Here is a 14343-nt window from a genome sequence, read left to right on the forward strand (position 1 = left end):
TTTATACATTCACAGGTTGCTATATGTCCATTGACTTATGAAATAGCCTACCCTGTTTCTCCTGGAAGAGCTTTACGATCTGAAACATATTAAATTATTTAAATAAACAAAGAACACGTGAAATGTCAGTGTATGAGTGCCACACAACCCAACAAACATCACATTTGATTTGAATTCAGGAGATGTGACGGTTCATGGCATATATCAAGAGAGTTCAACTGACATTTTTACACACACAAAGCAGAGGTGGTAAAGGCAGCACATGGCAGAAATAGGCAAATATCCTCAAAGCAGTTCAACTTGAAATCACCAAAATGAATTTTCATTCCCAAAAAAAAGGAGCGTGGTTTGCTAGTCTTCAAATATGTTCAGATGAACAAAAAGTAGCATGTATGTTTATACACAGAGAAACTGAAGATAGAGCCTCTAATCTCTGGAACTTTTTAGCATGCAAATTGACTGCAAATCTTTAGCAACCACAAAGACCGTAACTGCATGTTAGGAGAATGGGAGGACATTCAGTGAATGACCCCCATGTTCACGGAGGGCATTGTGCAAGAGATACAAAAACGAACAGACAATGTCTATGGCCTCAAACATGAGGGTAGTTGGAGACAAACAACATAAAATGGTAATGACATAAAATGAGTGTTATGTTAGTATTATAATATGCATAAACATAATTATCTGATTATAGAGAAGAAAAAGAACTAAAAGGGAGGGAGGCAAAGTGTAGATTCATTGAGAAATGATATTTGGGAGATGGACCATGAAATGTAAAAAGAGAGCTCAATAGTTGTAAGGGGACAGTACATGCAACAATATAAAAACATTTAAAATCAGTGTGTTTTCAGAGAGGAAACAGCCTATTGTGTATTGTATATTTGGTGAATGAAGGAAGTGGTAGAAATTGGGGCCTGATTATGAAGGACCTTGCAGTAAATGTTACCTAATATAGACTTGGTTCTGTAGATAATATAACTCATCAAAAAAAGTGTAATCAGTAAAAGACTAAATTTAACTTTTAAGATTTATGCTGATGACTCTATGGATAATGAACCAGCGAGTGTCTACTTACAAGGAGACCAGTTAGAAAGCTGGTGAAATTGTCTAATAAGGAAGCTACCAATTTAAGGTAATGTCAGTGAGGGTGGAAGAAAAAGGGGTATGTTTAAGAGATATTTGTATTTAGGAGGAAAGACAGACTGGACTTAACCAAGTAAATGAAGGGGAGAAAATGATATGGTTCAGAGATAATTTCTCCATTTAGCTAAACTAAAAACTAGAAACTGTATTATCTTTGTTTTTCTACCACCTAACACTATATATACCACATGATAGGTGCTTAGTAATGGATAAATTAATAAATCATTAGTTTTAAAATCTAGATAAGGCTGAAAACACAGGAAAAGATTTAGGGAATAATTTGGTTTGAGGCATACCAGTGTGTGATGTATATGGATCATCCAGGTACAGTTCAGGTTCAGCTGGCAATACAGATGGAGAACTAGAGAACAAGCGCTAGAAATACGTATTTCAAAAGCCACCAACATACACACAACATTTAAAGTGAAGAGAATAGATAAGATAGCTCTGGGTAAACCTAGTTCCCTTTCTTGTTAACTATGGAAGCATGATTACTTTTGATTCTAAGAATTCAATTATCCACCATAATTCAGAGTGACCAAAGGTGAGGGAGGATTCAGATCATGCAAATGATCTTCCTACCCTAGTCTCCAAAATTGCTGGGCTTACAGGCATGAGCCATCATGCCCAGCCAGAAGTTTTTTAAATATACCACACATTTCCATAATGAAGATTTTTCTAAATCATTTATCTCCTAACCCATTCTTTTTAAAACACCTCTCATTTAAACCAACCTAGTCATTAAATTCTATCTAATGCACAAAGTTGCCTATATAATCACTATATATTAGTAGTATGGAATCTCTTAAACATGCATTTGGAAGCACATATCCACACAAACTTTTTTGAGTGCTGTCAGGTAAAAATGTGCCAAGTTAAATAAAATTCACTGGGTTCAATATATTTCCCCCAAAAATGTGAATAAAGGATATACATTTAGTAAACTTATTGGAAGCAACACTAAGCTTTGAGAAAGGTAGTTATAAAATATTGCCCACAAAAATAAGTATCAATGTGTTATTTTATACAAAAGTAGAAAGCATAATTTATGCAATTTTTAAAATGCTTTAGGCAGTTTTTTATGTGTCACCCGTAGGCACTAATTTTATTTTTCTAGAGTTTGGTGAAAATGCCTACTGCTGGACTGATATACTCAAAAAGGCAAAGTGGCTACACTAAGAAATTTAACTGCAGATTTAGAAAAGACAAGAAAATAGTAGAGGAAAACACTGTTCTTTTACAAATGAGAACAAGAAAAATAATCTTTTATCCCTGGGCAGTAAAGTAAAATATGTTGTGCTTTTTAGTATCCTTGGTAATAATTAATATTGTTATTCCTTACAACAATAGTATAGCTAGTAAAAATCATAGGTTAACTTTACTCTTTGCAAACATGAAACATCCCAAAACAGTTTAAAAAAAAAAAAAATCTCCTGAAGAAGGCATCTACTACACAGTGGTCTGACGGCGGAACAGTAATATGTCCACACCAGGGGTAGTAGAAGATTTGAGAATCTCATTTACTGCACCAGTGGAGACTGAACATCATGGCGGTGATGCTCTTAGCAGCTAGAAAAGAGCCGGCCTCTATCAAACAGCATCCCTGCTGACCTATTCATCAGCAAAGCAGGCATTAAGTAAGGCTCCTTTACCAACCTTGGGATGAAATGCCTCACAATCTCAGTTGTTGTTAAGGAAAAAACAAAGTAAGATTATTAGGAAATGTTAGCATTCAAGCTATTTTCTGTGATTTACATAATTTACCTTAATAGCATCAAGAATTATAGTTGAATATTAAAGAAACATTGGAATGCTGGTACCAGACAAATGAAATGCAAGAAATTGCAAAGGAAGAGCTCTTCACATTTCTAATACTCTAGTATCCATGGAATTTCAAGGAAAACTGTCCCTTTTAGTCACCGAGTTTAATGTCTATAAAAATAATGCCCACACTCAATTTATATGAATATCTTACACCTAGATTTTAGGATGTTACTCTTTAGGTTTACAAGATTCAAATTCTTATCTACTAGAGTTCTAGTGTTATGTAACTAGCGTTTAACAAATTTAGCTACTTTTTGTAGAAATATAAATAGAACAACCATAATACTATGTAAAATGCAAATTAATTTTTAAGGTAAAGAGGTTTTATGATCATAAAATCTTCATAAAATTAGTTTATTTGAAGTGCTTTTGGTTAAAAAAATTTATAAAAGCAGTTTGAAATACTGTATATTACAAAAGGACATAATGAGTACACTTTTCCATTGTGAAGTATTTCAAATATAGTCATGTAACTTTTTAAGAAAAGTCACTCTGGCTGCATATAGTAGGCCATATACAATATACTGATTACTTGTCCATAACTTAAGTTCAAAGTCTTGAGATTGTCTGACACCAATGTCATAATTTAATTTAATTGGGTATTAACAAAATTTAGTTATAAATATCAAATAATCATTGCTTCAAACACTTAAGTTCAAGGCATTTTAAAAGGAAATATTCAACAAACAGGTTTGTTATGACTCAGTAGAAGACACTTAAATACCTAAGTTTATCAAATATTAAGAATTACGTAAGTAAAATCTCTTATTCACTTTAATTATTAGTATTCACTTTAAGTATTTAAATATTAGTTTCTTCAGCATATGTATGTCCTCACAGTAAATACACATATGCACTATTAACTCTAAAAGTATAAGGTAGAATCTGGTAGCTGCACCAGTATAAATGAAGGGCTGTGGAAGCCACAGACACATCTTCATTTCTGTATTCTCTTTATCCAAAACAATGCCTAAAACATTGTGGACACTTAGCAAACATTTGTTAAATGAAATTTTAAACAGAGAAAGAAAAATTTAATTCCAACCATGGAAAAAAAAAAGATAAATACTGACTTTGAATTTGAAGGGTGAATTAGATTAAAATATTTTTATTTTTAAACATTTTAGAATTAAATAAAAATTAACAAAGTCCCCTCTTAACTTTAAAAAAACTAACAACTATACACATTTACTACATATCTTCCTGTATTTGACTAAATATGCCAAAATTTGTTTTTGGTGTAATGAAATGTTAGCTACCTTAACAAGTACAATATAGCAAAAACATCTTCCTACAGCTATGGTGAATTACAGATCAAGTATCTGCTACAAATTTTTTCACAAATAAAACAACTAAATTATCATTCTGCTTTCTGATTGATGATAAATTCATTTGGGAAAAACAATTAGTTTGGATATATCCTATATATCTTATAAACCAACAGCTAAATGAGTAGTAAGCTTGTCTAAATGTTATTAGAATAAATGAAACCTCTATAACAAATTGTTGATTCACGACCAAAAAGCTGAACTCATGTAACAAATAACCCCAAGTGTATTCCAACATACAGTATCATGACATGAGTTTATAAGGAGAGAAGGTACAAATGGAAATGCATATTAAAATATGTATATTTGTGTAATAAACTATGCTCCAAAATGTTTATATATGTTCTTATAAATGAAAATAAATTTGCAAAAACACTCTAAATTTTTTATTATGTACAACTAAATATAAAATCACTCAGAAATTAGGTATTAATCATGGAAAAATCCAATTGTCAGTATGGTACACGGAGCTATTATTTTTTAAAAACTATGCTCCTTTTCTTATCTTTCAGCTATTTCATGGTATTCATTTAGAATATATTATTTTTATAATACAGTAATACAACCTTTTAAATGGCAGAATTAAACTACTTTCAAAAATTTTTTCCAAAATGCAAATTGATCAAAGATCAATGATAATTAAAACATATTCCTTTTACAAGTCACTTTAGAAACCTATACCAATGATTTTAGAAATAAACTCTCCAGCAATTTTACTCTCTGGGAAAAAAAATAAAGCAATATGGCTTAAGATGTTAAAATAACTGATATATGTCACAATCTTAAAGAACTGTACTCCCACTGCCCTGACCTAACTATAAGACTATTTGGGTGAGGGAGGTAAGAATGAGTAAGCGAAGATATAGAAGTATAAAAAAATGAAACAGTAATTCAAAAATTCCCAAATTATCACTTTTTTTAAGAAATAAAAAAAGATATAATTAAAAAGCATAACCTGGCTTTAATATACTTCTGGAAAAAAGACAACAGTATTTCTTTAAAAGATGATAAATGGTCTTCAAAACCATATCTGATCAAATTAAACATTTAGAAATAATACCTATAAACTTTACCCATTTACTGCATGTATTCCATTCTAATGATGATAGAAGAAAGTGAAGAGAAAAGAATGAAATAATAGAATTAATGCTTTGTCAAAAAATAAAAATTTTTTAAATGATCCAAGATAATGACTGCAAAATTGTACTAAAGGTAAAAATCAGGTAAGACTAAAATAATCTAAAAAAATTTAAAATCATATTTAAGTTCAATAAATCTGAGCATTAATATAAAATGTTAAATGTGCTACTATTCTCTTATGAGACTAAAGAGTTAAGGAGCAGACTTTTATTTAAAATTCAATAGAGAATAAACAAATTCAGAATAACGCCAACTACAATACAATATACTATTATATTGTATTACTGTATATATTGTATTAATAGTAGTACTGCTACTACTATTATAAATTTATTATTCTCAATTGGAATTTTATAAACTTTAAAGAGTCCTTGAGTTAATATTTTTACAACTTCATTATAGAACAGAATAGATTTAAATAAAATACAATGAAAATAAACTTTTGCTTCAGGAGAATTCTGAATGTCTATGTCATACATGATAAATTTATACACAAAAAAATTTAAATAACTATTTAAGCAGTAAATCCAGCTAGAAAAACAGCACATCACTATCATATAAATTCTTAAAACAGGTGAATACAAAAATATTACATGATAATCTCATACAGACACATTACAACCAATGAACTTCCAGGTACAAAATATAATTCATTGCCAATTTTATTTACATTTTTATAAAAATGTAAATACACACATACATGTTTATAATTACATTTTTCAGCAATTTTATTTCCATTCAAATGAACCAATGTGTTAACAAACTTCTCTATATGTCAGAGACAGTATTAACAGGTGAAAGGTATGTTTTCCTGGCTCATCTTAAAGCTAGAATGCAAAAACATTGCCATCTAGTGTTTTGTTTGTACCCAACAAGCACTTCCAAAATAAATGGTATTTCTGTTTTTCACTAATAAATTACGTGTGTGTTGGTTAAATACAAACTGCCATTCCCATGGTTAAGAGTATAATTTTGATAGATGAATAAAAGGAGAAAAAAGAAAAATAGAGGTCACTGGGAGTGAATGGAAAGAAGAAAATATAAGGCATATGGGAGAAATACTCTTTGGATGTGATTCCTGCCACATTTTGTTCTTAAACACATTACTTGATTTTCTTGGATACTTTACTGACCAAGCAAAAGTAAAGATCAACTCCCTAGAACTAGTTGCCTCTATCCCTATGTACTCCCCTCCCTTTCTATCCCAAATGAGAACTAAGACCAAATTCCTAAATGACTTGTTATTAAATTAACATAAACAAATTCATTTATAGCAATACTTTAAGTATACAAAATTTACCATTTTGATTATAAAATGTTAATTAGAAGGGATAGAGAATAAAAAGATCAGCAACTACAACTGTCAAGTTTGAAAAAAATTACCTTAATTAACCAACAAAGATGCATTTTGGGCCAACTGTTCTCTTAACTATGTAATATTACTGGCACTGCTCTAACTACAAAGACTTCTGACATTGCTCATTACAGTCAAAGGCTCAGAGCAGCTAGTAAATCTCTAATCAGAAACCTCCCAGTTTTTAATTGCTATATTTCTTCCCAGAGGATAAAACTGGTGAATAGTTTATTTCTAAAAAGAGAAAATGCTCTATGCATATAAGGTACAATATGTAAGGTACCAATAATAAGGTGTGACATGTGGTAGCAGTAGTGCTACGATGACTACTACTACTACTACTACTACAATCACAACTACAATTACTACAATGTAACCCCATTAAATTCCAACCAAACCAGTGTAACAGACCACAAGTATGCGCTGCTTTTCAAACATTTCTTCGGATCATATCAACCCTTCTTTCTGAATCTCTAACCTAAACTCTATACTTTGGAAATAAGACATCAGGTGATTTTAACCTATTATTTCTCTATTTACCCATTTACACATTTCTATATAATAAACATGTATGACTTATGTAAATTAGAAATATTTAAAGAACAAAAACGCCTACACATTCTCTACAGCCAAGCCTCATTTTTCATCTTCTGTGAATTCTTTCATCTTGCCCAATATAGAAGTGATCTCTTTCTGCTCTAAACTTCTCAGGAGGACTACCTAGCATTCTCTTACAGCCTTAAGAAAGTATTTTTAAGTATACGCTTTAATCCCCTAAAACAAATTATAAGGTCATTGAAAGAAAAAACATGGATTATTCTTCACTGTGCTCCCTAACACGGGTAATATTTGGGCACCTGAGAAGGACAATCACATGTGATGCAAACATGTTTCTGCTCTGTTAAAAGCATTGTCTATCTCACTTCCTTAGGCTTTAAATCTCAAAGGTTTACTCATTGCATCATATTATAAAAGTTAATCTCTCTGATGTATTGTAAGGCTCAACTGCTTTTGATAAAGACCTGATATTTTAAAATACCTGATAATTTAGTTATTGCAACAGTAAACACAAAACAAAAAATTCGTATGTTGTATGTAGAAAGATATTAATAAAAGGTAAAGTTTGATTAAAAACCAATTTCAGACAAAGCATTTTCAAAAAATATATAGAAAAAAATCCCTGCAACACAAATTAAAACTGAATTACTTTTTTAAAGTTATCAGCATTAGGAATCTACCAACCTATCTATCTAGCTATCTACCTAGCTATTTAAGCAGCCTAGTAACTGAGTGAACTGCGTTTCTTCAAGAACACACAATGAATGTAGAGACAATTTTCTATACATACTGACACTTATAAAAATTATCTTCACTCAATGTTGAGAAAATTGAGACTATATTTGTTACTCAAACTCTTCTCTAAATGCAAAATTAAAAGTTGGCAGCATACATTTGATTACAAAGTCTGACAGCTATTCCGGGGCTAGATTTATTCCATGAATTGATTAAAATGCAAATATTATTTACATATTTCTCAACCTAAAAATGCATACAGAAAACAAAATGCTCACTGCAATATCTGAGATGACTTTGCTTTTAAATAAATATTAGTTACATAATTTTGCTTTTTCTTCTAACCACTTGTACCATGTGCTAAACATTGTTTTTTTGGACCATTTAAGAAATCTACTGTGACCATAGTTTTAATAAATTGTTTTTTCTTAAAATGTCAACTAAAAAACAAACCTTAACTATTTATTTTTTTAAAGTCATATTTTCTATTTTTATGCTTTTGCTGCCACCTAGTGAAATTGTGAGAACTTAATATTCCGGAAAATGGCATCTTTTAATAAAAGCACAATTATTTGCAAAGTACACAGATGAGGACTACGGACATTTGTAGATTACTCTCTTAAAACAATTATTTAAAATTTTGTTTTCATTAAATTATAATTCATCTACTTAGTTATCAAGCCACTTGTTTAACTGGCAAGATAATTATGCTCATTTAATTTAAAAAATTCCTTTACCAAAAAAAGAGCCAACTTAAATTATTTTGCCATGAGGTTATACTTGTAAATATAAGCAAATTTAGTTATACCGCCAAAGATTCTATATATGTAATTTTCAATTACCAGAAAAATGGTTTATTATATAGTTAAAACAGCAACATATGCTGAACAAAAATGTGAACACATGGAATTCTATCAACTCTACCATCTGAAGAATCCCACAAAGATGACAGATAATAACCCATGATTAAGCTTACCTGGGAAAAAATATTTGCTGTTGGAGCAACTCTGCTGTCCACAATACTATATAATATTGCTAATAATCTGTCTAGTGGAAATGGTTTTGGCCCAAGGAGATGATTGCTCGTCTGTAGAAAAAAACAAAACAAAACAAAAATAAGAATTTTCTTCTTATACCAGAGCACTCATTTTCTGTACTATGAAACTGCCAATAACAATGTATTTATGTTTTACACAGTTCCCCTAAAAATGCTAATAAATGTAACCTGCAGCCTCTAAGTTAGAAGTTTACCTGATATGATCACGATTTATCTTTTCTTTACAATTGTTTTGTTTAGAGACAGGGTCCGCTCTGTCACCCAGGCTGGAATGCAGTAGCAGTGCAATCATGGCTCACTACAGCCTTGAATTCCTGGGCTGAAACCATTCTCCCACCCCATACTCCACTCCTGAGTAGCTAGGACTCTGGGCACACACCACAATGCTTGGCTATTTTTACAAATTATTTTGTAGACACGGGGTCCCATTATGTTGTCCAGACTGGTCTTAAATGCCTGGCCTCAAGCAATCCTCCCCAACTTGGCCTCCCAGAGTGCTAGAAATACAGGCATGAGCCACCATACCCAGCCATTATTTATCTTTTAACATATTCCTCAAGATTTCTGACTTAGTATCAACAAATATTAATTAAAGAACTCACAGTCACCTGGTCCAGTCCTACATATGCCTCCTATTTTGCTGTTATAACCAGGCGTTAAAGTGATTTTGCCAAATCCAAGATAATAACCAAACCAGGTTCCTAAATCCTAGACTAGAGCTTACTACTTATTTCTCACAATTCCTCTTTGTACCACTGCAAGGAAAATTTATTTGTTTAACCTTAGTAGCTCTAAAAAGATTAATTACAGTAAGTTGTAGCTTAACTTAGAAAACTAATAAAGTAAATAAGCTATCAGCCTGAAACAATGTAAAATTTTAAAAAAGTTTTCAAGATTGTAAAAAGTTCATACTTGTATACAAACTTATGTGGTGTAACTCATGTCATCAGAAATGAGATATAGTGCACAAGTTCCAGTTTGTTAGCAGATAATTTTAACAGCAAATATTTATTTATTTATTCATTTATTTTGAGACAGAGCCTCACTCTGTCACCCAGGCTGGAGTATAGTGGTGTGATTTCGGCTCAGTGCAAACTCCACCTCACAGATCCAAGTAATTCTCATGCCTCAGCCACCCAAGAGTGGGGGTTGCAGGGATGCACTACCATGCCTTGCTAATTTTTGTATTTTTAGTAGAGATGAGGTTTTGCCATGTAGGACAGGCTGGTCTTGAACTCCTGACCTGAAGTGATCTGCCTGCCTCGGCCTCCCAAAGTGCTAGGATTACAGGCATAAGCCACTGCACCAAGCCACAAATAAGTACTTTATATTAGCAATGGCAAATGAAACTGAAAACTATATTTACGTGCATGGGAATAGTCATTTATTTATTTAAAAGAAGAATGACTGTAAAGAAGAACACCTACTTGGAATTATACCATGAAGTTTTTAACCTCAGCTATTTATTTCTAAAAGATACTTAGAAATCATTTTCCAGGTGTTAAATTTTGTATGCTTTTGTCATTAAATACTTCAAATATATAAAAGTACAGAAGTGAATATAATGAACACCAATGAACTCACCAATTTTATGTAATATACTGTGCAATACATGCAGAGAAAGAAAACATTAGGTCACATTATGAATAAGCTGAAGCTTCCTTGAACCCTCTCCCATCCTATTCTCCCTTTCCTTCTCTAGAAAAATTCCACTATCGACAATTTGATGTACTCTCCTGAAGGTTTTATACTACCACATATGTATCCTCGAACAATATACAGCAATGTTTGCATGGTTTAAAATTTTATATATATCATTTTGAACATACGTCTCTACCAATTGCTTTTTGAGATTTATCCATACAGATGCATGTAGCTCTAGTCCATTTTTACATTATCTTACAGAATTCCATTCTATAACTACTTTAAAAAATTCATTTCTATTACAAATAATCCTGTGACTGACAATCTTGTATATTTCTCCTTGTGCACATGTGTCAGTTTCTCTAAGTAGGATTGCTGGATTAAAATACAAAGGCAGAGTCAGTGCTATGCATTTGCCAACACTGATTCTTCCCTGACACACAGGAAGACTACATTTCTCAGTCCCTCCTGCAGTTAGATAGGGGTCATGTAACTGGGGCCTGGCTGTCCAATGGAATATGAATAGTAGTGATGTAAGCTACTTCCAAGCCTGGTCTTTCATCTTCTTTCCCTTTAGTGGCAACTTCAGAGGCCACCATGTTTCACTTCATATCACTATAAGATGAAAGAGGGCCATTCAATTCATATTCAGTATGTTGTAAGCAACATAAGTATTTTTTTGTGTGTAAAGCCAACATGGGTTGGGGGTTTGCTTCTTACTACAAGCATAACGAGTCTATCCTGACTAATACTAACATTAACTTCACATATTAACTTTAGTAGATATTGCCAACTGGCAGAATAGGCAGACTCTCACTCTACATTATCACCAGCACTTGAAATCATAGACTTTTTTTTGTCAATCCAAGAGTATGAAATATCTCGCTGTTGTTTCAACTTGCATTTCTCTCATTAGTGAATAAAGCTGATAATCATGTCATGATTATTAGACATTCAGGCTTCTTATTGTATCATTTATCCACTTGGCTATCAAATTTTTGTCTTTTTCTTATTGGTTTCTAATGAGTCTTTAAAAATTCTAGACATTAGGTCGGGCATGGTAGCTCATGCCTATAACCCCAGCACTTTGGAAGGCTGAGAGGGGTGGATAATTTGAGGCCAGCCTTGAACTCCTGGGCTTAGATGAGTCCTTGGTGAAACCCTGTCTCTACAAAAACTACAAAAATTAGCCAGACATGGTGGCGTGTGCCTGTAGTCCCAGCTACTCAGGAGGCTGAAGAACGAGAATCACTTAAGCCCAGGAGGTGGAGGCTGCAGTGAGCCGTGATCAGGCCACTGCACCGCAGCATGGGCGAAAGAGTGAGACCCTGCTTCAAAAGTAGATAATAAAAATTCTAGATATTAACTGTCTGTTGTAGGAGTCCAAGAAGAGTGGTAAACATCATTGTAGGCTCTGGAGTCAGGCAGTCCTGGAATTGAGGAAAACTGCCTCTAAGAATGAGAAAAACGAAACTCAGTTTCTATAGTGCACTTTATAGTTCAAAATTCTCCATCTTCTGACAAGAGAAGCCACCAGTGGTTTGGACATACAAGGTAGAAGAAGTGATGTGAAGTCTAAATGCTCCTTTCACTAATTTCAACCTTACCTGACCCCACCTTCAAAACACTTAGTGTTTTTAATCCCTAAGCTTTCTCCAGGTTCCTAAGGCCAAATCAGCTAAGTTTGAGGCTTAGGTTTCAGCCTTTTCTCTAATCTGCTTAGTCACCTCAATATCTCCCTACCATGCAATTCCAAATTTTGGAGGTCTCTCATCTGATTAGTAGTTATGAGTTTACTTTGTTTATTTCTTCAACGTTATTGTTGTGGGTGCTTCAAAGGGGAAAAAAAAGAGAAAAATGCCTGTATTCAATGGGCTGTATTTAACTAAATAATCCAAGTTAAACTTCATCTACTAAGTCACTAAAAAAACTTTGCCTAATCAGTTTTCATCTCCAGCACCAGCTCACTTAAATAAATGTACCTTCAATCACTATATTCAACATAACAAAACTCTATTACATTATAACAGTACCTTATCAACATAAATAAGTTCCTATATTTAAATGACAAATATAATTATAGATTTCTTTATTCCCTATATTATCTTCATTTCTTAAGTTTCTGCCATTAGAGAAATTAAAATGTAAATACCTTTTCGTGTTTTTTTAGAAAGTTGGTTTTCTTGATTTTTCCATGATGCTACAATTAAGAAAAATAAATTTTAAGTTGAAAAGACAGTATTCCACAAAACCGGAAAACAGTATTTAAAATATGGCACACATAATACTAATCTATATATCTTGTTTTTAAATTGTTATTCTCCTTATCACCTTATATACATATTTAACTTGATATTTTAGGCCAATTTCATTTAGACTTGGATTGGATGTAAGACTGCTTTTGAATGTAAAGTAAGAATTTCTAAAATAAAATAGTGACATTTCCTAAAAGAACTTATTATATTGATTTAGTACAGCATATATATTGCTATAAAAATGAAACTTCCAAACAGCTATGGATTTTTATTCATCTCATAAACAAGTCTGGCAATTCACATAATAAACGCTGTCGGAGAGAATTTTAGCTAGGCACAATTCACATAATAAACGCTGATGGAGAGTATTTTAATTAGGCACTCAGGAGTCAACACTGGGGAAAACAATAAATGTGGTCCCTGCCCTCTAGAAACTAAAGATAGCTGGGTGCAGTGGTGCACACCTATAATCCTAGCACTTTGGGAGGCTGGGACGGGAGGATCACTTGAGGCCAGGAATTCAGGACCAGCCTGGCCAACATGGCAAAATCCTGCCTCTACAAAAAATACAAAAATTGGCTGGGCGTGGTGGTGCACACCTGAATCCTAGCTACTTGGGAAGCTGAGGCATGAGAATCACTTGAGCCAGGAGGCAGAGGTTGTAGTGAGCCAAGATCACACCACTGCACTCCAGCATGGATGACAGAGTGAGAGTCTGTCTCAAAAAAATAAAGTCCTAAAGTGTAGCACAAGACAAGACAATACATACATATGTACATACATACATGCAAACTGCTCCAAGTCCAAAGAAGAAAGCAAACATCATATGAAATAGGAAGGAAAAAATAAAGAGGTCCTATTTAAGGACAGGGAGAACTGCTTTGAGAAGGCAACATTTAAACTGAAGCCTGAAGAATGAAGAGTAGAGAAGGAGCTTTCCAGAAAGACAGAACATACAGACAGAGATCAGAATGTTTTGAGGAAGGAAAATGGCTAATGTGATGGGAACACAGTAGGTGAAGAAGAAAAAAACAACTCTAAACTGGGATTTCTCCAACTAATGAATATACAGGAAAGGCTTCTTTAGTGTTCTGGACAATAATTCACTATAGTAAGAGTTTTAGAACAACAAGAGTTACCATTCTTAAAATTATTTCCATCCTCCATACTTTTAACAAAACTTTACATGTTTTTAAAAGCTAGAATTATTACCTAAGATATATTCAATTTCTTCTTTTCTATGAAACTGCCTACCTTCTCTCAAATTTCAGAAATTACTTTAAAGCCTTAAAAGAATGAGTC

General features: G+C 32.7%; 1 protein-coding gene across 2 annotated transcripts in view; it reads right to left on the reverse strand.

The window, feature by feature from the left end:
• Positions 1-14343, reverse strand: part of ORC5 (origin recognition complex subunit 5) — a 91570-nt gene that overhangs the window by 29401 nt on the left and 47826 nt on the right. For both annotated transcript variants that reach the window (XM_002751686.4, XM_054237379.2), the window contains exons 11-12: positions 12939-12986; positions 9062-9172 (exon numbers count right to left, since the gene is read on the reverse strand). In XM_002751686.4, coding sequence (XP_002751732.3) covers positions 9062-9172; positions 12939-12986 — 159 coding nt within the window. The remainder of the gene's footprint in view (positions 1-9061; positions 9173-12938; positions 12987-14343) is intronic.

Source organism: Callithrix jacchus, chromosome 11 (genome assembly GCF_049354715.1).
Source record: "Callithrix jacchus isolate 240 chromosome 11, calJac240_pri, whole genome shotgun sequence".
NCBI lineage: Eukaryota > Metazoa > Chordata > Mammalia > Primates > Cebidae > Callithrix > Callithrix jacchus.